This window comes from Branchiostoma floridae, chromosome 7, assembly GCF_000003815.2.
Source record: "Branchiostoma floridae strain S238N-H82 chromosome 7, Bfl_VNyyK, whole genome shotgun sequence".
Taxonomy (NCBI): domain Eukaryota; kingdom Metazoa; phylum Chordata; class Leptocardii; order Amphioxiformes; family Branchiostomatidae; genus Branchiostoma; species Branchiostoma floridae.
This window is the reverse complement of record NC_049985.1, coordinates 25,908,851-25,933,272: the sequence shown is the minus strand read 5'-3', so window position 1 is coordinate 25,933,272 and position 24,422 is coordinate 25,908,851. Positions and strand designations below refer to the sequence as shown.

The window sequence follows — 24,422 nt, the reverse complement described above, 5'->3', positions numbered from 1 at the left end:
CAATATGGCAACAACACTCATAGCTTTCATATTGGGGCCACTTTTACAACCATCTACCTAAATTTTTAGTTTCACTTCTATAACTACAGCCATGGCTACCTTGCTAGTGTCACTTATAGAAATACAACCATTAGCCTACAACACAACATATTTGCCCATTTTGGTACTTTCTCGTCATGTTGAAAATCTTGTTGTTTTTTCTTCTGAAATCAGGCGAAAATTAATGCACGCGCTGATGTCATCCATAAAATTTACTCGCTGTAGCCTTACCCTGGACAATCAGGCTAGTGGACTATTATATAGTCCAACCCTGTTGTTCTATTGGGAGTTGCCAATACTCTGAAGAACTGTGCTATTATTGATTATCTATGATTCCTCTGATGGCTTGGCCTGACTCACATTTGGTATTCTGCAGTTGGAGAAAGAAATGTATTTCAGTTTTGTATAAGGCAAAGCACGCATCATTTTTGAACAACATTTGAGGTAAAAGTTGTAAAAGCAAATAGGTATTTCAGGCCACCAAGGTCTAACTCTTGGAGAAATACTATATATCTCTCAGGGTGTTGGTTTAGTGAGGTATACCGTATTGTAGATTCAGTTTTCTTTGCAAGGACTTAATTTCGTCAGGCAAGGCTAAGGAGATAGCCAACATTTTTTAAGTGTTTGCAAGTCGCAGTTGAAACAATTCTCTGCTGTACAGTAGTTTTTAAACACAGATTTGCTGTGTTAGTGGTAAAACCATGAAAATAAATCATCTCAATTAATTTATATGCTCAACCGTCTCAAAGTTTACAATATCTATGCGCATGATTGTATGTGAAAATGGACGGGGCTGTTTTGATGTGTCCTCTGACAGCAGGTGGTTGCCTGTGCCAGGTGGTTGCTCAGTCAGGTTTGACTGTATCATATACTGTAAATGTATTTAAGTTTGCGGGGATTTAATTTCGCGGAAGCGGGAAAAGGGACTTTTCGCGGTGGATTTAAGTTCGCGGTAACACCATAGACTGCAATCTAATACCATAATAGAAAAATATTCGCGGTGGTTTTAAATTCCCGATGAAGTGATTACCGCGAAAACCGCGAACATTAATCCACCGCGAACATTTCTGCATTTACAGTATATTGGTCCACTAGCCTGACTTGACTCACCCACCCTGTGGCTAGCCCAACTGAGCAACCATAAAAGCATGTCAGACATCCACTTAATGATAGGAACTTCATACACAGTACATAGTGTTCATAACTTGTCATGTCTCCATTGTAACTCCATATGTTGTTCCCTACAGCTGCAGCTATTGGACACTGCTGGTCAGGAACTGACCAACCATAGAAGCTTGTCAGACAGATCCACTAAATGATAGGAACTTCATACACAACTTACATAAATTTATAACTTGTTTGGTTATGTCTCCATTGTAACTCCATATTTAGTTCCCTGCAGCTGCAGCTATTGGACACTGCTGGTCAGGAACTGACCAACCATAGAAGCTTGTCAGACCCCCACTAAATGATAGGAACTTCATACACAGTACATAGTGTTCATAACTTGTTTATGTCTCCATCACAACTCCATATATTGTTCCCTACAGCTACAGCTATGGGACACGGCTGGTCAGGAGTGCTTCAGGAAGAGCATGGTCCAGCACTACTACAGGAACTTCATACACATTACATAGTGTTCATAACGTGTCATGTCTCCATTGTAACTCCATATGTTGTTCCCTACAGCTACAGCTATGGGACACCGCTGGTCAGGAGTGCTTCAGGAAGAGCATGGTCCAGCACTACTACAGGAACTTCATACACAGTACATAATTTGTTTGGTCATGTGTCAACTGTAACTCCATATTTTGTTCCCTACAGCTACAGCTATGGGACACTGCCGGTCAGGAGCGCTTCAGGAAGAGCATGGTCCAGCACTACTACAGGAACGTGCACGCCGTTGTGTTCGTCTACGACATGACCAAACTGGCGTCCTTTGAGAACATGCCCGCGTGGATCGACGAGTGCGACCGCCACTCCCTGTCGGCCGACGTGCCCCGCATCCTCGTGGGAAACAAGTGCGACGAGAAGGACAAGATCCAGGTCAGCACGAACTTGGCGCAGAAGTTCGCTGACATGCACTGCATGCCGCTCTTCGAGACGTCCGCGAAGGACGACTCAGAAGCAGACAACGTGGAAGCCATTTTCATGACTCTGGCGCACAAGCTGAAGGCCCACAAACAGATGATGAACAAGGCTCTACCGCGGTACAATTCCACAGACATGAAAAGAGCCAAAGTCATCTCCATCGGGAGGGAGAAGAGCGGCTCCAGTAGTGACTGTGCCTGCTGATGGGCAGGATACGGATCTGGATTTATGCCAGAACTTGACAACTTTTAACCACTTGTATAAAGCTTTGGGGAACTTGGAGCAATGGAAATGTCAGCAGCAAAGCCAGTAGTAATTCTTTAAGACTTGACTAAGACGTAGGAAACCGGCCTGACAGGGAAGTCGTAGCAATGACTAAGTAGTCTGTATGTGTGTGACTGTACATTTGTGTGTGTGTGTGAAGGAGGGTTTCTTTACATGTGACAGACCTTCAAGCCTTAGACCATCCATGTTTGTTCTGTTTATTTTCAAACTAGTGCTGCTGCCTCTTGTCTGCTGTTACCTGCTACGCTGTAAAGCTTGTATCTCACTGGGCCGCCTCTGTTGGTGAGTATTTAAAATTGGACATAACTTGGCAAAAAAAAGTTGCCACAATACTTACATGTATTTGTCCCAATCAGGCTCGGCCCAGTGGAATACATGCTTGAGGTTTTTAACTGACACTTGGCCAGGTTTAACACTTTTAAAGTACTAGAAGTGGTCCCGGCTGAGCCTTCCACTGGGTTAGGGGTAACATTTTGTGCGCGTGAAAAAAATCATGCTGTTGCGACAAATCACGCTGTTGTGAGTACCATCTGCTGCTGGTGTGTCTACCGTATTTTCTCGAATTAAAGTAGTACACATGCCCCTGATTTCAGGCAAGACTCATACAAATATGGGACTAAAAAGGAAAATGGAAAACCTGAAATCAAGCACACATTCCTTCTTCACAAATGATTCTTGAACACATTTCAAAGAATTTCAAATTCATTCAAAACACAAAATTCAAATTTATGATGTCTTCTTGTTTTCCTCTCTCATTTTGCATAAATCATGGACTATATTCTGGCATTGTCTCTACAAACTTATGAATTGTCTATCTAGTCACCAAGTCACAATGAAAACAATTTGACTGTACAGTTTTGCATCCTTCCTAGAACTGTTGCACTACCTTGCTCTATTTGAGGTCATTTCTCCACTTATCCCTGCAATAACTTCAAATAAATTGCACCCCAAACTTTAGCAATAACTTGCAGAAATTTTCGGATTTTTTAGAAGTTTAAAAGTGCTACTTTATGCAAGAAAATACGGTATCTGGAAGAACCGATGTAGAAGTGAAACCCAGAGTGATCTTACAATTTGGAACTTGCTAATCATTGATATTAATATGTAGAGAGGGAGAAATGTTAAGTTACTTGTGTTGTATATTTATATATCATCTGCAAAAGATGCTTTAAGTATCAGCCAGTATATAGTCATTTATGTGTAGGAAATGAATTGTTTCTATTGGTAAGTGGACAATGTGTACATACAGATTTGGAAGTAACTCGATAATCATTGTATTCTTGTGGATTGTGTTAAAATGGACTCCGGACAAAGATGACATGAACCATCGTGGTTAAGTTGGGTCTAAGTAATGTTCACACTTAGGCCCCGTTCATGATGCAAAAAATGAAACAGTTCTATCGGTTAGGCCTGGAAATCTGATAGCAAATGGCAGGAAACGGTTTGCATTTTGCGTTCACGATGCAAACTTCCAAACCGTTTAAGTTCCTTGAAAAGGCATGGTAATGCATGGTAATGCGACCTCTGACCCCTGAGGTTGTTGTGATCTTGCCCAAACTTGTACTTCTGTATCAGATTATTGGTCTTTGGTCGAAATTGAACCAATGTCTTACTGAATTCGAAGCTGGGTTCTGTTATGACCTTGGAAATGCCGCTGGAAACATTGTGGTCCCGATATATGCCATGCTATGACATTTCAACTGGATCTCCTGACAAATTCCCCTTGCGATATCAGGACTGCTGGCTCCTCAGTCGACCAGGAGGCGGCCCGATAATAAAAAGGAATTTTACGATTGAAAACGCGGCCGAAACACCCGAATGACAGATTAAAAATTGTACTTTTTCCCGGTAGCGCCACCAAATATGAACGCACATGCCCGGATGTAAAATGGATCGCGCCGCTTTTGCGTTCATGATGCAAATTCGCAATTCCGGATAAGGAAGAAACCGTTTCAATACTACCTCGCGAGGAGGTTCCGAACAAACCGTTTCCTATCGCTTCAGATCCGTTTCGGACCGTCCATGATGACAAAACTTATCCGTTTCAGCTGGCCTAACCGATAGTAACCGATAGAACCGTTTCATTTTTTGTATCATGAACGGGGCCTTAGGCAAAATAGATGGGGATCGATTCGCATCAAATCTATTTAGTCTGAATAGGTATGAATTTTGTTGCGTTTGCATTTTGGCAGGCATTCACACATTTGGGGGCTTACCGGTCAAAGAAAATAACAAGAGCATGATAGATTACTAGAGTCTATAGTCATTTCTGCCTAGTTTTACAGTCAATCGTACAGAGGTAGTTAGCCTTGTAGGGAGTCGAATACTCCACAAAACAGATTTCTTTGTAGCGAAATGTATGGGCCATTGTTTTGAGTATGATCTTCCATTCACAAGTTTCCACATACTGAATCAGGTTCAGGTCCAAACCTGGACCGGACCTGGACCTGAATTTTCTGTACCCAACCCTGGTGGTAACAATTAAGGGAAGCTGCTTCACTTCACTATCCAGTTTAGCGTCCGTTGTTCCCCGTCTTGCAGAGGTTGGACGTGCCAAGTCGTTTTGGTCTAATTGCTGCCCTCCATCCTTCTCTGTGAAGCGGGTTGGCTTCAATTTGAATCAGTCCCCGACCCCCATAGAAGTGCATTGGTTTCATCCGCATCAGTCCTGAATAGGTCTGCTCACATTCAAGAAAATCTTTTCGAATTGATTGGAATTGGCCTTGATTTGCATTGATTTTGCAGAGCGTGAACAGGGCCTCAGTCTTTTGCTCGAAGACAATAAACAAGTGCCCTTACACATCCGCTGTGTGAGATGTACAATCATGTAACTAGTGGTGCGTACCTAAACTCATATTCAGGTTCAGGTCCGGATTCAAGTCCAGCAGTTCAGGTTCAGGTCTGGACTTTAAGTCCGGACCTGAACCCATCATTGCATATTATGTGCACTACAAAAATTTTTTTGAGAGGTTATGAATTCAAATGCAATGTGAAAAATACATGCAAATTATATACAGCCAGTGTAAACACGAAAAGTTTTTTGTCTCAGTGCAAATTTCACTGTCTATGGAAGGTTTTAAATGGTTTAGAACAAAAAAAGGGAATATAAGTGACAGATTGCTTTTTGCAAGTCCGGACTTGGCTCCGGACATTCAGGGTTTTTTTTGGACTTGGACCTAAAATGTTTAGGTCCAATTTCAAGTCCAGGCTTTAGGTACGCACCACTACATGTAACTGTAAGCCAGCCTGTTAACATAGCTAGCTGCCATCGATGAAACCAAAGCTTGGTCTTTTGGTATACACAGTGAAATAACAGATCCGAAGATGATGTTACGGCCACTAGACAACAATCGCACTGTAATTTCCACCGAACTAAATTTGATTTCTGTAACCCTGGCTTCATAATTGGAATATGATTCATAATGTAAAAGTATGACTGAAATGACAAAACACACAAAGCATGAAAAGATTGTTCTTTTAAAAATAAAATTGGTGGAGTGGTCTGTTGCAGTGCAGTGGTCTGTTGCAGTGCAGTCACTATTGGACTAAGGGTTGACTACATGATTGTGTAGAACTCTATGAGTGCTCTCATGTTGAAATAGTTACTGTTGCTCTCATTATGTCTTAATACCATCTTGATTTTATTACGTGGATGACACTCAAACGTGCAATTTCCATCCATTTCACTCCCATAGAAATTCGACCATACTGCAAATTGTATAAAACATTTGTAACATGACATGAGCTCATATATGCCGTATACTGAAACAGGAAAATTTTATATATGAAAGTGGATACTAATGTAATAATATGCCAAAGTTAATTCCCAAGTCAAAGAATAAGATTTGAAAGATGAAAAAAATTCTATTTTTCAGTATACCATACTTTGTGTATTTAGTCACAAGTGTAAACTTTCCTGACCACTTAGTTTTCATAATGTTTGTTTTGGCCAAACCTTTTAAAATTTTATTCGCAAGCTCACTTCAGTTTTGCAATTCCCAGAGGATGTCATCCATATAATCAAATCAACATGGCCTTATATTATATAGGATGCTGTAGGATACTTTTCTGTATACAATATCAGAGTATAGGTGATACTGCTATTGAAATTATGGCATTTGTAATAATCAACAACATTGATATCATGTTGCTAAATGCTGCCACTATTTATAAAATCATATCTGGCTTTGACTTGAGCGGGAATTTTGCTGTAGTGTCAAGTAGGCTGTAAGTGTTCAAGTAGGCTGTAAGTGTCAACTGAGATTTTAGATTTTACTCTGTAAAAAAAGTACAAACAGTAGTCTCTCAGGGTAGGTATCTCTGCAACTCCAATAAATATAAGTACTAGGTTATTACAATAATACAATTTGTACATGGACTGTTCCAATACTGAAGTTATGAATGAATGTTACACTACACAATTATGAGTTACGATAAAATATTGATAGTGAATTAACAAGTGTATATATACATATATATGTGGTAGAAGTTGTTTTCGTATTGTGCTATATTAGGCTAAGTATATGTTTATTTGATTATATGGATGACATAGTGCTTTTTCCAAAAAAAGTTTTCAACCATATTGTTAATCATTTACATATATATATAGCAAAAACATTATTATCCACTGCTCAACGTGACTCGGTGATCTGTGGATAATAAGTTGCAGAAAGCCTATGGCGCCACCCGTCTCTGTTGAGGGACAGTTATAAAACCCCAATGTAGATGCCTTCTTTTATCCCTCTTGCAATCTGTAGCATTTGATAATATACTGATATAATGTCCAGTACAGTGGAAGCCAGTTAATTGCACAACGGATTGACGCACACTTCTGTTAACTGCACGGAATTCCAAAATCCCAAACCAGCGTGGTCCAGCTGGATAACTTCGCGTTATTGCACTAGCTAGAAAGTTCAACAAAATATGCTGGCAAATGGGGTGTGCAATTAAACGGCTTCTACTGTACTGGATAAGGACTACAGAGCATTTAGACTTGCTAAGCTGCGTCTTTCTTAGCACAAAGGACTTGCTCATTCCAGAAATTTTGTTGGACGATTTAGAACTATTTTTGTTGCATTATTACCTGAAATTTATGACATGCTTATATAAGATGTGACTTTTATTACTTAATACGATGAATATATAAAATTACATAATATTATGATTATTACCATTATGACATAATCTTGCAATGCTTGCTCATGCTTATGTTTTTACAAGTTGTGTTTTGTCTGTCAAGCCACTTTTCTGTGAGGTACTGCTGTGCAATCTTACGTATGGTGTTTGTGTAGAAACCTAACACAGGGTTTTACCACACAAACGGGGTTTACTGTATCATGTAAGAGCTTGGAAAGGTAAATAAAGGAAGTATAAAAAAAGAGCTGTGTTTTACGTACCATTCTTTGCTATGCCTCAATTGTCTGTGACTCTACTATGGGTGGGTACCGGTACAAGTCCGGACCTGAACCTGGGCCTGATTCAGTACGTGAAAACTTGTGAATGGACAATACTCAGAACAATGGTCGATTCCACTAGGTACTACAAAAAAAATCAGTTTTTTTTTTGTAGCATTCGACTTCAACTGGCGTTTTAAAATCTTTTCCAATGGCTGTAAAACTAAAATTGGCGGAAATTACTATAGACTCTACTTCGCTCTTGTTATTTTCCTCGACCGGTTGGCCCCAAAACGTCTGAATGTCTGATCATACAATCTGTTCATTTTCCAATCGGTCCAACATCCGGTCTGCCGGATTTTTTCAGGTCCGATTTTCTGGACCAGTTCAATGAGAAAAAACGGTTTTGTACCGGTACACAGTATACCGGTACCCACTCCTAGGCTCTACAGTTGAGCTCCTGGCTCCAATCAGTTTGTAACTGCAAGACCCTGGTCTCTACCAGACCAACTACATTTAGCTATATATAGGGAGGACATTTTTCCAGGGGAGTTGGGCCATAATAGGGCATTCAGACTGAAATCGAATTAACAAGAATCAAGTAGAACCAGCCAGAATGAAGTATTTGAAAATTCGTGCCACATTTGGGTGGGAATTCCAAATGGACCTTATATCCACTTCAAACGAGGAATGAGCCAAAATGCCATTAGAACAAAAATTCTTCTCTATTCCTGGGAATTCGTAGTGTATTCTAGAAATTCTCATAGCATTACAGATATTCTTCTGGCCACATTCTGTCAGGATTCAATGCGGCTTGCCGTTTCGGTTCTCTATCGAATGAGATGAAAATGTTTCGAATAATGTTGGAATGCCGTAGAATGCGATCATACTGCAGTTAGATGGTTAAAATACACTTAGAATACACTTTGAATGCCGTTCGATATTTCTCAACTTCAAATGCACCTCCAAAGTTTTTAGCATGTCAAAAACTTTCTGGCCGGCCAAACGATCGGGAACAAATATCTGGAATGCAGTGAGAATTTCTAGAATACACTACGAATTCCCAGGAATAGAAACTTTAGGGAATTTTCATTCTGACGGCATTCCGGCTCATTCTAGCTCTCTTAGACTAGTGAATACTATGATGTGCTGTTTGGAACTGGATAACAGACTTATAAAAACACATAACAGAAATTGACTTGTAGAATCAATCTTTATTCACAGCAGCCAGGTAACGAAGTAGGGTATGTTGATTGTTGAAGCAAAAAAGAGCCAATTTAGACGTCTCTTCCTTCTGCGTTCTTGGCCTTGAAGAAGAAAGCGATGATCCCACCTAAAAGCAGATTAGAGAAGAAACCGTGTCAGACATCCGACAGGATTAAAGCCTAGGATATCGTGATGTCAATAAAAAAAGTTTTCAACCATACTCCAAATTGTACAAAGCAGCTTCAAAATCGGCGAATATATGCCGTGGATGGCAAAAATACAAATGTATCGGAAAACGTATACTACTACTGTCATAGAACATTACAAGGTCAAAGAAGATGTGAAAGAACAAAAATGAAGAATCTGTTGTTTGGTATATTATATTTTGTGCTCAGTCATTTGTTCAAACTTTCTGACCACTTTGATTTTATAATGAAGGCAACTTTTTTGTCAACCTTTTTTTTTATTTGCACGCTCGCATTAGTTTTTGGATTCCCCAGGATGTCATCCATATAATCAAATCAACATGGCCTAGAGGTCTGACAGGGAACATTTATATACAGTTCGGTTCAGTTCAGTTCAGTTCATCCTCTTGGAGGTGACACCTGTGTCTCCACTCGTTTCTGTCCAGCAGAGTTGCATAATTCTGGAAATTAACCCTATCTAGACCGGGCTTTTTTGGTATACCTGGGACCTCTTTTGAACCCCTTCGTAATTTCAAAACGGCTTGGGTTACGATCACCAAATTTAGAGGGAATGATGTACTGGTAAAGTTTTATATCTTCTGTAATTTTTGTATCGTTTAGACGTAATATGACGTGATTATGACGTCATAATGTCATATTTCGGGCTAAAATCGTCTAAATATGAAAATTCAGCTATACTTACAGGTATTAAACAAAACGATGACTATAAAGGTTACATTATTGGTGTGTAAGTCTGCCAAGTCTTTTGTTGCCAATGACGACAACACTGATGCCTATATGACGTCAGAAAATGATCGTCAAGCTTGAATTTTCTAAAATACGATTCTTTCCACATATAACCCCAAAACCCAATAAAACTAGTCTAAAAGGGTTCAAGTAATTGTGTTTTGTAAGAAAATAAAAAAAATTGACGGTATTTGAGTAAGAATAACATGTATTTATCATTGGTAATGTCATTGTCCGCCATCTCGGATTTTGACCCATGACGTCATCAAATTAGCATAAATTATGAAAATGTTATTAGAAATGTAACTTAGAATTACACAGGATGTTAATTATATAGCTAAAAAGTTTGGTCTAGCAATAAAACCTTGAAATCCCATAAGTCAAACTGAAATTAGCAAATATGGTAAAAATATGCCTGTCAGAAACCTGTTGCCATGGCAACAGGAAAAATTACAAATAATTTTTTTCACAGATTTGTTGCCAACAATATTTTTACAAAAAAGTTACCAAGTTTCGTAGTCCTAGCATACGTCGTTCGGCAGTTATACGACGTCAAAGTGAGCGCAGGCACTTTTAGCCCCCCCCCCCCGGTCTAGATAGGGTTAAGGGGGGAAATCTGTGCATCTCTACGAGAGCCTTACTCTGTGATAACATACTAGATAATCATAGTCTTATGAACGTTTGATACGACCTCTTTGGTCTCACAGTGATGTTACCTTAGATACTATAGATAGGTAGTCCTGACGACAAGTCATTCATAGCCAAACTAATGTACAGTAGAAGCCGGTTAATTGCACAACGGATTACTTCTGCTGATTGCACGGAATACCCAAACCCTAAACCTGTCGCGATCCAGTTGGATACCTTTGTATTATTGCACCACCCGGATAATTGCACGACATACACGGACAAATATGCTATGCAATTAAACGGCTTCTACTTTATTTACTGGATAGGAATGCAGGACTACAGAGATTGCTAACAGACTTGTTTAGCTGCATCTTTCTTGGCACAAAGGACCTGCTTATTCCAGATTTAATTTTGTTAGATCTCGCATTGTTGCAATACCCGGATAATTGCACGATATACGCTGGTAAATGCAATTAAACGACTTCTACTATTTGTGACTTACTAATCAACGTCAAGCCCGACACCAGACTGAACATTCCGAACCAGCCCAGGGCGGACATCAGTGCCGAGGTGATGATCCCACCGGTGATGGACGAAACCACCTGGGGTGAAAAGTAAAGGGGGAGTCAGAATCATTCCAAAAATATAGGTTTCAACGGTGTTTTTTCTACCTCCACACATGCCGAACCAGCCCAGAGCCGACATCAGTGCCGAGGTGATGATCCCACCGGTGATAGACGATACCACCTGGGGTAAAAAGTAAAGGGGGAGTCAGAATCACACCAAAAATTAAGGTTTCAACGACGGTCTTATCATTACCTTCACACAAGCATTTGTCAGTGCTTTCCGTGCAAGCGGAGTTGCTAAAAGAGATTTTAAAGCAAGTATTTTCAAACTTCCAAAAGTAAATTTGATGAGTAGAGCGCTTCGAAAATTAAACATGGCCAGCTCTATCGAGTTCTCCAAGCAGAGGTTGGGCTACGGAGATAAAAGTAGTCGGCACCTTTATCGACTCGCTCCCCTTACGAGCCGGTAAAAAACCCAACCACGAGCCAACCTTTGCTTGGAGAATAAGCTCTATTCTCTCTCTCAAGCAACTTGGAGAACAGAGCACATCGCTTTACAAACTAAGAATCGACTTTTCTTTTTTTTTTAACGAGATTGTTCAAAGCAAGGTCACAAGACCACTTCAAGACAAGTTGGAAACTGTGCAAGATAGCGCACTTGTTTGGCTGATAAGTTGTAGACAGGAGGGAAACAGTTGTCGTCGAGAGAGTTCCATAATTTGGCGGCTGGGGAAATAAACTGTTGCTGTAGAAGGACTTGAAACCCGCAATTGAACAGTATAGCGATGTGAGGTTGAAGAGAACCATGCGCTCGCAACGGAGGGACAAGTAGTGAGATCATTTGAGCAATACCCATGGAAGTACTGGTAAAAACTAGAAAGGCCGACATTTGCTTAAGAGCAAATACAGCATATTTCAGCCATACCCCTTCCCACGCAACATTGGACTGTTCCAAATCACCCCTGCGCAAAAATGGAACATCCTCTTAACAGTACATTATCCCCCAAAGTGGACTGGTATTGTGAATTGACTCCAGGTAAAAACAGAGCTTGCTTCTATTTTTCAGAAAATGACAATAATCACACCTTCCATTCAGAAAATTTTCATCATGACTGAAAATTGTTGAATGACTTCATGTAATGTCATTAACAATTTTCAGTACGATAACTAGGTGTAAGTTTAAAAAAAGTATAAGCTCCTTGTGATGTGGGTACATTTATTATTGCAATGAACTTTTTTTATTCAAGTAGGGCATACGATTTAATAATTATCAAGCAGGTGCAGGTACTGTAGGAGCGTTTGTTTTCTTCAAGCTGTAAAACTGTTAAACTGTTTTACTTTGTATGCAATCAACCATCGAGCCTATTCTTATTTTAGTTTAACAACTTCCTGCCAGACCCGGAAGATACGATTGAACCTTGTTCGAGGATTTATTTTCGTCTGTCTGGTCAGTCTGTTCATACCCTGGCGCTGAGAGTGTTTTATTGGGCTGAAACTCTGGCAGTTTAAAGTTACTTACAATTTAAATGTTCAAAGTTTATGCCAAACAACAACAGCACTAGGAAATGTGGCCACTATAGACAGGTGGTCACTATAGAGAAAATGCTGATCTATTGACTAGGAGCCATACGTTACACATGATTTCAGTACACTGATCATTAATCATATAAACATTGCACAGGTAAGCCAATTGTTTAGATGTACAATTAAGTTCAAATAATTCTGAAGAGAAATATTGATGAGAACATAATCATTCTCGCCACTGTCTAACTTATAATTACGTATCAAAACTAAACGCAGATTTTCTAACTAACGCACCTTTCGCCGACTTCATCATAGGACCGCCGGCTATCAATCAAACACGGCTGTTGATTAGACTTAGAGTTTCAAACAGTCATGTGCTGTGTGCCAGTTGACAGCGAACTTCATGCTACGTGATGTTTTACATTGCTTGGACCTTCTTTCCTACAGCGGTGCTTCTACAAAATATTTAAACTGTAACACTGAGTTTTATAGAATAGAATTTGACGCAGAACAGCGTTTTTTGCTGGGTATTTTTTTTTTAAACATGTCCGTGGGAATATCAGCGAGGCGGCGACGTAGGGATATCAGACCGTCAACAAAAGTCGCACGGCGGCTAACGGCGCAGCGAAGATACTAGCGCTATAAATAAGCGCTTCAACTAAGGATGGCAACCCGTACAATATTTTTGTATACTGTTGAGCTAAGTAAAGTTTGTTGTTTATGAGGTTTTAGTTGTCTTTGAAGCTTTGACCCGAAATATTTTAAAGTCAAACTGCTGAAGAGAAGTAAGTGACTGCTACGATTATCGTAGATATGGCCCTAAAAAAACTGATAAAAGAAGCCTTCTCAATAGCCTAAAATGCAAGAGCTTCCGGGGGGGCTTCGCCCACCTGGGTCCCCCCCACAGTGGCCCTGCCCCTGGACCCCGCCAGGGACATTCGGCGGCCCCCGGACCCCTGTCCGACGCTTTGAAAAAATCCTGGCGAGAAGTCTGTACGGCCTGAGTCTTCAAGTTAACGTATTGTGTGGTCCCGCTTATGAATATTAATTAGCCTTCGCTTTCCTCTTCGCTGATTGGCTGAACCATTAATTGAATTAACTCTTCCTGCCGGCTAGACGCAGGTGCAGATGTCGGCTCTGTGGGGTGAACGTCCGAAAGGTCACGGCATGGAGAACGAAAGAAAACCAATTTCCCCTAAAAAAAGTGCTGTAATTAAGCCTTTTACAGTACTTTATGCCAAAAATTTTACTTGGATCATTTTACCAACTAAATTATGCCTATCTATACCAAATGTTACTCATACCAGGATACAGGGGTGCAAAATATACCGTTATAAGACCGTCAACAACAGTCGCACGGAGCTAACAGCGCAGCGAAAATACCATCGCTAGCGTTTCAACTTCGGATAACAAGTTATAAGTACTGTTGAACTCAGTAACGTTAAAGTTTGTTTTTAGTTGCCTTTGACGGTTTGACCTGAAACAGTGTTACGCTAAACTCCTGAAGAGAAGTTAAGTGACTGCTGCGATTATCATAGATATGCCCCTAAGAACTGATACAATATAAAGCCTTCTGAATAGTCTAAAATGCGAGAGCCTTAGGCGGGCTTTGCTCCCCCTGGCGGGAACACTGCTATATACGGGATCATGAGGCCCCGCTTATGAATATTAATTAGCCTTTGGCCTCCTCTTCGCTGATTGGCTAGGTCTTTGATTCAATTAACTCTCCGGCTGACGCGCACAGGTGTGGCTCTGTGCGGGGTCACGGAAGGTCACGTCAGGAGGCCAAAAGAAAACAAATTTCCCCTCAGAAAAGTGCCAAAATTAATCATTTTAAAGTTGTTTATGTCAGAAATTTTACTTGAATCTTGTTACCAGGTATCTAATGCCTATCTATACCAAATTTCAGGTCATTTAATTGTAATACCAGGGTACAGGAGCCAAAAGTGTCCTTTTTTGGTCAAAAATTGGCCCAAAATCGCAAAAATAAGCATTTTGTTGCACTTTACACCAAAAGTGTTATTGAATTTATATGAAGGGATTATCAAGGCACATCTGTGTCAAATTTCAGCTCATTCGGTTGCAATACCAAGGTACAGGAGCCAAAAGTGTCCTTTTTTGGTCAAAAATTGGTCAAAAAATCGCAAAAATAAGCATTTTGTTGTACTGTACACCAAAAGTGTTCTTAAATTTATATGGGGGCATTATCAAGGCACATCTCTGTCAAATTTCAGCTCATTTAGTTGTAATACCAGGGTACAGGGGCCAAAAGTGTCCTTTTTTGGTAAAAAATTGGTCAAAAAATCGCAAAAATAAGCATTTTGTTGTACTGTACACCAAAACTGATATTGAATCTATATGGGGGACTTATCAAGGCACATCTGTGCCAAATTTCAGCTCATTCGGTTATAATACCAGGGTACAGGGGGCCCAAATATACAGTTTTGGTCTTAAGATGACCAAAAAACCTTAATAAAATCATTTAAGAGACAGATATGGAAAAAATGAAAAAAACGTCCGAGGGTATTGGCCCACTCTACCCTTGTGCCAAATTTCAAGTCATTCGGTTGAGGAACAACGGAGATACCGTGTTCTGAAGATTTGACAGGAGAAAGAAAGAAGAAACACTAGAAAGGCCGACATTTGCTTGAGAGCAAATACAGCATATTTCAGCCATCTCCCTCCCCATGCAACAATAGGCTATTTCAAAATCACCCATTTGAAAAATCACTTTTACTAATGACGGTTTAACCCAAAAATGAGTCTTACAAAATTCCCCCGTTCAAGAATGGACTCCAGTGCACCCTATGTGAATTTGCACAATAGACCAGTCCAGAAATACTCCCACTGAAACCTTGGCCTTTTGAATAAGAAACCAAATCCAAAATTGAATTGAGCAAAAAAGGTCCCAGTGCATAAAAAGGTATAATAGACCAGTCTAAAAACACTTCCACTAAAATAGAATTTTGAATCATCACCCGTTCAAAACTGAATTTGAAAAAATCCCCCTTCCGTGTGCAAAAAATGGACTCTTCCATGTAAAGTAGAGCAGTCCAAAAATACATCCGCTAAAATAGGACTTTGACATAATCACTGAAGTCCAAAAAATGGATTTTTAAAAAAAGCCCCCTCTATGCAAGAATGGACTCTTCCAGAACACCCATGTAAAATTGCAAATTAGACCAGTCCAAAAATAACCCTACTGAAAGACTTTGACAAACTAGAAGTCACCAAAGTCCAAAATATGAATTTTGAAAAATCCCCCCTCCGTGCGAGAATAGACTCTTCCAGCACACATTCTGTAAAATTGCAAAATAGACCTGTCCAAAAATGCATCCACTGAAAGACTTCACCAGTCCAATGATGAATTTAAAAAAAAATGAACCCCTCCGTGTAAGAATGGACTCTTCCAGATAACACCGGGCTCGCTGATTGGCTGCCACCCCCCCTCTTTAGGATATAGATTCAGGCTGATTGGTTACCTATCTAATTAGATTAAATAGACATATATGCCAGTAGGTGCAATCTGCAGCTGGGGGTCAACGACCTTAAGGTCATTGACCCCTCTGGCTATTGGAAAATGACAAAAAAAATCCCCAAATATATCATTTTGACTATGACAAAAATTAGAATAAATATCTAGTGCACCCTTTTACCAAAATTTAGGTCATTTGGTTTTAAAACCAGAGCACAAGAGCCAAAAGTGTACTTTTTGGTCATAAAATGGCCAAATAATCGCAAAATTGAGCATTTTATTGTACCGTATGCCTCAAGTGTTATTGAATCCATGTGCGCATATGTCTAGGGCACTCCTATACTAAATTTCAGGTCATCCGGTTCTAAAACCAAGGTACAGGAGCCAAAAGTGTCCTTTTTTGGTAAAAAAATGACCAAAAAATCGCAAAAATAAGTATTTCGTTATACTGTACACCAAAACTGACCAAAAAATCGCAAAAATAAGTATTTCGTTATACTGTACACCAAAACTGATATTGAATCTATATGGGGGACTTATCAAGGGACATCTGTACCAAATTTCAGCTCATTCGGTTATACTACCAGGGTACAGGGGGCCCAAATATACAGTTTTGGTCTTAAGATGACCAAAAAACCTTAATAAAATCATTTAAGAGACAGATATGGAAAAAATGAAAAAAACGCCCGAGGGTATTGGCCCACTCTACCCTTGTGCCAAATTTCAAGTCATTCGGTTGAGGAACAAGGGAGATACCGTGTTCTGAAGATTTGACAGGAGAAAGAAAGAAAGAAAGAAAGAAAGAAAGAAACATTACGAATACAATATATTTCACCATACCTATGGTATGGCTGAAATATAACAATATATTTCACCATACCTATGGTATGGCTGAAATATAAAAATGGACACAGTCACAGGGATGCAACGTTTCGCCTGTGGGAGAAATGCTAACTGATTACCAATAGACATAGAAATGCTTCTTTAAATGCGGTCTAGAAGTTGCAGACAGTCCTTCGGGGCACCTGAGATGACAGTAGTATGGAATGCGCTGGGAGATTTTTACCAAGGTATATGAGAATGTTGAGAGGAGTAAACTTACCCCACAAGTGCAGACGAGTCCGTAGTTAACTGCAACGTAGTCAGGACCAAACGTTCTAAAAAAACGAACGGAGTTCATCGTCAGACTAATCAACCTGTTTCATTGCCGACAAATTAACAGTTAATAGAATTTTCATCAATCAGTAACTATGAGGACTTTTTAAAGGTCTCAGATCTCGACCTAATTCTAACAACTCTCGCAAGAACTGGGTCATTCCGTGATCAAGATGGACTGATAGCCATCGAAGATTTGAAGGTACGTGTTTTTACCTTCAAAAAGTAGTCACTGATTGATGAAAATTCTATTAAATGTGTGTACATACGTGACTGGTGAATCTCTGGTGAAAACGACAAATTAACACTTTTATGAAGTTTTATCACTAAAAGTTAGGCTACATTGAACAGTATATATGCCGCACCCACATCGTGTATATCAATACGTAAAAGTGGTATCTCTCACTCCACTTGGGGCACCGGTGCGGCACTGCGGGGTTCGTTCGTTCACTGGGGCAATGTTAACGTTGTGTTATTTTCGCTGATTTTTTCATAATTTGGATGTCGCCTAATACGTGAAAGTGTGACTTAGAAGAAAACAAAATACACACTTTCTTTATCTCTGAATTTCAGCTAGGGTAGGTTAGTTACTAACTAATCTAGATTGGGCAGGGCGCCCTGAGCAGTTTGGGCAGGCTGCTCTAGCAAATAGCCAATCAGCTTACAGGTTATGAATTGCACTGGCCATATTGGCCAATCAGAGTACAGACTTCAATAGCCAATCAGCTTACAGGATATCGTATTGCACCGGTGAATTGTTATCCTATAAGATAGTCCTAGAAAAACAGTTGTACTTACTTAGCCGTTGCTGTTGGAAAAAGCGAGAAGTTCCCACAGAACGACCCGAAGATTCCACAGACCCAGATGAAGAACATGACCTTTGACCCCACCCCGGCGTCTGTCTCGTCAGGAACAGCGACTAAGGTCATGGTGAAGAATATCATGGAGGTGCACAGGCCCATCAAGGATACCTGGAGGGGGGAGGGGGGAGCTATAAATAAATGAATGAACTAGTCGCTAGGGGGCACAAAACTTATGTCACTTATTCCCCATCCTCCTACGCAGGGACATCCAACAGCCAAACTGTTGGCTATCTAATACTCAATATTCGTAACCATAGCTTGTTCAGAGCACAAGATAGCAAAACCGGAAGTCGCGCTGCAGTACCAAGGAAAGCCGCTGGGGGTTGGGGGGGGGGGGGTCTGATCTAATCATTTTCAGCTTTTATCACACCCCACCTACACACCAAGTATAAAACCTATCTATCCAGCCGTTATTGAGTTATCTTGTTGACAGACAGACAGACAATCGCTACTGAAAATATGACCTCAATGACATTTCATGGTGGTAATGAACGAACGATTGAATGAATGAATGAATGAATTAATTAATTAATTAATTAATTAATGAAGACAGATGCACCCACTGGGTTAAATACAGGTCGCAACAGAATGATAATTGACAAATAAGTAAAAAAAAATTCCATAACTGCAGCGTAACTCGTCAATTTGTGTGCAACAATGCCGTAAGAACCATCCAGCTGCAGGCCAGTTAAGTCCCTTACTTTAAAGGAGTATCTATCTGCCATCCAGCCCCAGAATGGTCTCCCCGCGGAGTTCAGTACGGCAGAGAAGGCGCCCACCAGAGCCAGGAAGTGGTCGTCTTGGATCTTCGTCTGACCAAAAGCCTGTACAAAATATGCATGCAAATACAGTCAGACCTGTCTATAGTGGCCACTCATGGGACTGGAGAAATGTGACCACAGGTGGCGACTATAGAGAAAATGCTGATCACTTGACCACGAGCAATAAGTTACAAATAATTTCAGTTTCCACTAATCATTCTCACCAAGTAACATTGTCTCGATCGTCTCAAAATTCAACTGACCCTGCCAAAGTCAAGTCTACCGAAAATGATTGATATTGCCATGCGCAATGTTGGTAGTCATTCTTTGGAGTGTACGAGTCCTAAACTTAACCTTTCAGCACCAAGGACAGGGCCACCCAGCCACACTGCAGTCAAAATTGCAAGTTTGTACTTTTTCACCGCATCGATATGAAAACCACGGCTTTTGAGACAGTGTACTAGATTTTCAGTAGCAAGGACACGACCTGCAAGATACGGTGGCAATTGTTTCACCCTCCCCTCCACTGCAACGTCAAGGCAGCTGTCAAAGCCGACAATCAACATGAAAAGACAATCAACATAATCCTTACTAGCCAATAACCACAAAATGTGTACAATTTTTTCATACCAGTTAATTCATCCCACGTGTATAGCACTAGATTTTCTGTATCCAACAACTTCAGACTGCCCAACCTAAAACTAACAGTAAAAATCGCACCTTCCTGTACCGAGCAATTATACTCTGGAACTCATTGCCATCTGACATCAAGTCACTGTGTAAACTGCCCAGTTTTAAACAAGCTTAAGCCATCTCAAATATTGTTACCTAGACCTTTGACCTTAAGACAATGTGCTCCATTGTAAATACTCTGATTGTTGATTGTTGTATCTTTTAACTGTTTGTAGTTAAGTGATGTTGATTGTTTGAACCTTGGAAGATTAGCCCTTATGGGTTAAAAGGTTTCTTAATAAATGAATGAATGAACTGATTCGTACCTTCCATAACGTTGATATGAACGTCACGGCGTTTCCGTTCAAGAAGTACATGAACCACAGCATGTAGAACTCTCGGGTCTTCAGCATCTGACCAGGAGACAAGGACCTTCTCTCGATGGGTTTCGGCACTAAACGTTCGTTCAGGACACTGCTGTCTTCTTGGGCGTCAAAGTTCAGACTGCCTTCAGAAGGTGACCGTACTAGAGGATCCACTTTCTCCGGATCGGCTTGGAGCTATGTACATAGAAATTGCTATTAAACCATCTTGCTAGCCACTATTTTGCTTGATCTATTGCGTGGTAACCTCCAGTGTTCATCCTACTATGCAGGGACATCCAACGGCGATACTGCCTGTCTGGATGTACCCTGCTTTCTCAACCGTCAATCTTAGGTCCTGTGGGCGTAGCCACTTACCGACTGACAGCCAATCAGAGAATAGGCCTTTCAGTTTTCAAAAGGGTTTGCGCATATGTAAGGGTAATAATATTTATAAGCAGGGCAGTCAGGAACTAAGGGTGACGGTTGAGAAAGCAGGGTACATTGCCCATGTTTCTTAAGACTGGTACTTTACCAGTGTTTTTGTAGCATTTCGCAACAGGTACATGAACTTGAGCGTAGATAGTGTTTATCATGAGAAACTATTATTCGCTTGTGTTTTTGTTAGTGCTTTGGAAATGTTTCCTGTACAAGATACTGCGACAAATTGAAAACATAGCTGACGTATATTCCGTACCATAGATGGTGCTGATTTATACGTCTTTTTATGCCACCTCAACTGCAAAAAAAAGGGTCTTTCTAGGTATAACAGGAAAGAGGTATAGAAATTCTACAAAGGAATTCACACGTGTAGTACCAAGGGATCTATATGCGTTATACAGGAGTTTGCAAGTTTGGGTAGGCTATATGATAATAACGTTAATGACTCGCTTGTTCCTCGGTGTACATGGTGTCATAACGCCTGCTCCGGGCCTTTAACCACCTCATAAAACCACCTCGTTCGCTTCGCTCACTCGCAGGTTTCATTCGGTGGTTATAGCAAAGGACCAGGCGTTATCACACAATATACACTTCGGGGCGGGTTATTAACCCTTAATTCTATACCTCAGGTTCGCTCTTCTATTCAATACAAGAGAAGCGGAGCTGGAACAGCAAAGATATCTATCTAAAGGTGGGTTCACACGTGCGTATATATCCAAGTCCGTATAAGGTCCGGATCCCATCCGTATGGAAGTTTTAGCCTCTACCAGGGTCCACATGTCACTGGAAAAGTAATAGTTTTTAGACAAATATCGCCAGGTAACATGCCAGCGGAGTTAGCTGGTCGCAAACCATACTACTCGGCCAGCTTATAAATCCTATGGCATGTTATGTGTCTATGTCTCCAATTTCTACTATTTTTCGAGCGACATATGGAGCCTGGTAAGACTTACATACGGAACTCAAACGGACATAACGTTACATACCTTTTCAGGAGGATCTGCGATCATGAGCGCCCCCAGAAGTTGAATAGCTGCGTATGTTCCACCAAGCATCAGGAAACAGACGGGTACCTTGTCTAAAATCTCTTTATTGTCGAAATATCTATAGTTTCAAGAAAGAACAACAATTGTTAGTTGCACCTTTGTACAATATTTTATCAGTCAATTCCTGCAAACACACAACCTGACAAGAATCTATGACAACAATACTTAAAGCTAAGGGCACAACCCACCGTACGTGCTGTCTACGTACCAAAACGTGGGCAATTTTTTTTGGATCCTTACGTGGTAAGTACCGCCTCCGTACGAACTCGTAGGGAATCCAACGGAGTTTGGAGCACACAGACACGCCGTATAACATTACGTGCAGGCAAAACTTTGTGTGCCATCGGGCTGCGGATTCGCCCCCATACGTTCCAGTACGGGCTACGCACCTACCTTGTACAGCCTGGACGTTTTTAGAAATACGTGGCAGACGTGGCCTCCCAAATAAACGTACGGACAAATTGCACTTACAGCGGGTTGTGCCCTTAGTTCAACGTATGACTAGATTTTACAAATGCATCCGTCCTTAGATAAAATGAAAGCCCTTTAATCTGGCACCCATCCTATTCCAGTTCCAGTTGTTCATTTTGTCGTTTCATGGCATGTATCTTACAGGAAAGCAGTCGGAGGAGTGAACCATGACTATAAGACGGCATATAAAGAAAGGTTACGATTGTCCCCATCAACCTCTACTTGGAGAGTACGTAGTCCCGGCCTCTCACCTCCGTTAAAATGTAAAAATGCATAATAAAAAAACATGACAAAGTTACTCTCCTAATGGCCAAACCACTGATTGTAGTACCATCATTGGCTAACAGTCAGGATCCGTCTATAGGCTGGATACCTGGTGGAAAGCAGGTGTGTTACGCCGAACGGCAGTTATACCGGCTATATAGATATAGATACTGATACCAGGGTAGATCTCAGATTGGAATGAGTGAAATCCAAATGACGTACTTGGAGCTTGGATCCTCGGGATCCTCTACGTCCGGGCTGAGGTTGTTTGGATTAAGGTAAGCCGTCTGGACCTGGTCGAAGATGAAGGAGCCACCGCCGAGCCCGGCCAGAACCAACCCTTTTACTAGACCTTTCCTCTCCGGCATCCACTGGAGGTGCAAGACACGTACGTCAAACTAATAGTTAAAATCAAACCGGGGCCCGGCCAACACTAGCCGGTTCACCAGACCTTTCCTCTCAGGCATCCACTGGAGGTGCAAGACACGTACGTCAAACCAATAGTTAAAATCAAACCGGGGCCCGGCCAACACTAGCCCGTTCACCAGACCTTTCCTCTCCGGCATCCACTGGAGGTGTGAAATGTTAAACCAATAGTTAAAATCAAACCGGGCCCCGGCCAACACCAGCCCGTCCACCATACGTTTCTTCTCTGGCATCCACTGGAGATTCAAGACGTCAAATTAATAGTTAAAATCAAACCGGGGCACGGCCAGCACCAGACGGTTCACAGGACGTTTCTTCTCTGGCATCCACTGGAGGTGCAAGACGTCAAATTAATAGTTAAAATCAAACCGGGGCACGGCCAACACCAGCCCGTTCACCAGACGTTTCTTCTCTGGCATCCACTACAGGTGCAATGCGTTAAACTAATAGTTAAAATCAAACCGGGGCCCGGCCAGCACCAGACCGTTCACCAGTCCTTTCCTCTCCGGCATCCACTACAGGTGCAAGGCGTTAAACTAATAGTTAAAATCAAACCGGGGCCCTGCCAACACCAGCCCGATCTATAGACGTTTCTTCTCTAGCATCCACTGGGAGGTGCAAGACGTCAAACTAAAAGATAAAATCAAACCAGGGCCCGGCCAGCACCAGCCCGTTCACCATACGTTTCTTCTCTGGCATCCACTGGAGATGCAAGACGTCAAACCAATAGTTAAAATCAAACCGGGGCCCGGCCAGCACCAGGCCGCTCACTAGTCGTTTCTTCTCTGGCATCCACTGGAGGTGCAAGACGTCAAACCAATAGTTAAAATTGAACCGGGGCCCGGCCACCACCAACCCGTTTACTAGACGTTTTCTCTCCGGCATCCACTGGAGGTGCAAGACGTCAAACCAATAGTTAAAATCAAACCGGGGCCCGGCCAACACCAGCCCGTTCACTAGACCTTTCTCTCTGGCATCCACTAGAGGTGAAAGACGTCTTAGGCTAAGGCACAACCCGCCGTACGTGCAATCTGTCCGTGCGTGTTTTTTTTTAGGTCACGTTCGCCACTTATTTCTGGAAATGTTCATGCTGTACAGGACAGGCGCGTCGCCCGAACTGGCACGTACTGGAGGCGAATCCGCAGCCTGATGGCACACAAAGTTTTGCCTGAACGTAATTACCGTTCAACGGCGTGTCTTCATGCTCCCATTCCATCGGATTCCCTACGAGTTCGTACGGAGGCCGTACTTACCATTTACGGATCCCAAAAGATTGCCCACGTCTTGGCACGTAGACAGCACGTATTTTTGCATGAACGGCGGGTTGTGCCATTAGAAAGTAGGACCGAAGACGTGTGAATGCTTAATCACATAATCTGCTCATTTTCCAATGGGTCCAACATCCAGTACACCGAATTTTTCCAGGAAGGAATCGAAGTACGAACAAAACTGGGTCCAGCCCCCCCCCCCCCCCCACCCTCAGCACTGACCTTCATAGCACAAGCCAGAGGTGCCGTGTAAGCTATGCCGATCCCGAGTCCGAACATCAGTCCGTACGTCGCCAAGATGGCGTAGAACGAGTGTCTCACTGTGAAGTACGTTAGAGCAACTCCCGCACTACAGTAGGACGGAAAATATAAAACAAACAACTGTTGGTCCTTCATCCGTGAATAACTTCATGCAGGTTGGCAATTATTCATATAGTAAGGTTCTTTAGGCACAACCAGGGAGTACCTACTTCCAACGTTTCGATGTCTATTAGACACCATCATAAAGGGTGGAATGACTGGAAACTACATCTTGCTGCTACTTATAGGCGA

General features: G+C 41.4%; 2 protein-coding genes across 3 annotated transcripts in view; one reads left to right on the top strand and one right to left on the bottom strand.

Moving 5' to 3' along the window:
* LOC118419737 (putative Ras-related protein Rab-33) overlaps positions 1 to 3,713 on the top strand; it is an 11,273-nt gene extending 7,560 nt beyond the window's left edge. The window contains exon 2 of the mRNA XM_035826279.1: positions 1,864 to 3,713. Within this exon, the coding sequence (XP_035682172.1) occupies positions 1,864 to 2,334 (471 nt within the window). The 3' untranslated portion in view covers positions 2,335 to 3,713. The remainder of the gene's footprint in view (positions 1 to 1,863) is intronic.
* A 5,289-nt stretch (positions 3,714 to 9,002) lies between these two features.
* Positions 9,003 to 24,422, bottom strand: part of LOC118418861 (oxalate:formate antiporter-like) — a 22,930-nt gene continuing 7,510 nt past the window's right edge. Inside the window, exons 4-12 of one of the 2 annotated variants that reach the window (XM_035824954.1) lie at positions 24,093 to 24,219; positions 22,399 to 22,547; positions 21,382 to 21,499; positions 19,919 to 20,152; positions 18,861 to 18,983; positions 18,095 to 18,267; positions 17,244 to 17,298; positions 11,079 to 11,178; positions 9,003 to 9,141 (exon numbers count right to left, since the gene is read on the bottom strand). In XM_035824954.1, coding sequence (XP_035680847.1) covers positions 9,086 to 9,141; positions 11,079 to 11,178; positions 17,244 to 17,298; positions 18,095 to 18,267; positions 18,861 to 18,983; positions 19,919 to 20,152; positions 21,382 to 21,499; positions 22,399 to 22,547; positions 24,093 to 24,219 — 1,135 coding nt within the window. In that variant the 3' untranslated portion in view covers positions 9,003 to 9,085. The remainder of the gene's footprint in view (positions 9,142 to 11,078; positions 11,179 to 17,243; positions 17,299 to 18,094; positions 18,268 to 18,860; positions 18,984 to 19,918; positions 20,153 to 21,381; positions 21,500 to 22,398; positions 22,548 to 24,092; positions 24,220 to 24,422) is intronic. The other variant, XM_035824955.1, reaches the window with a different exon arrangement.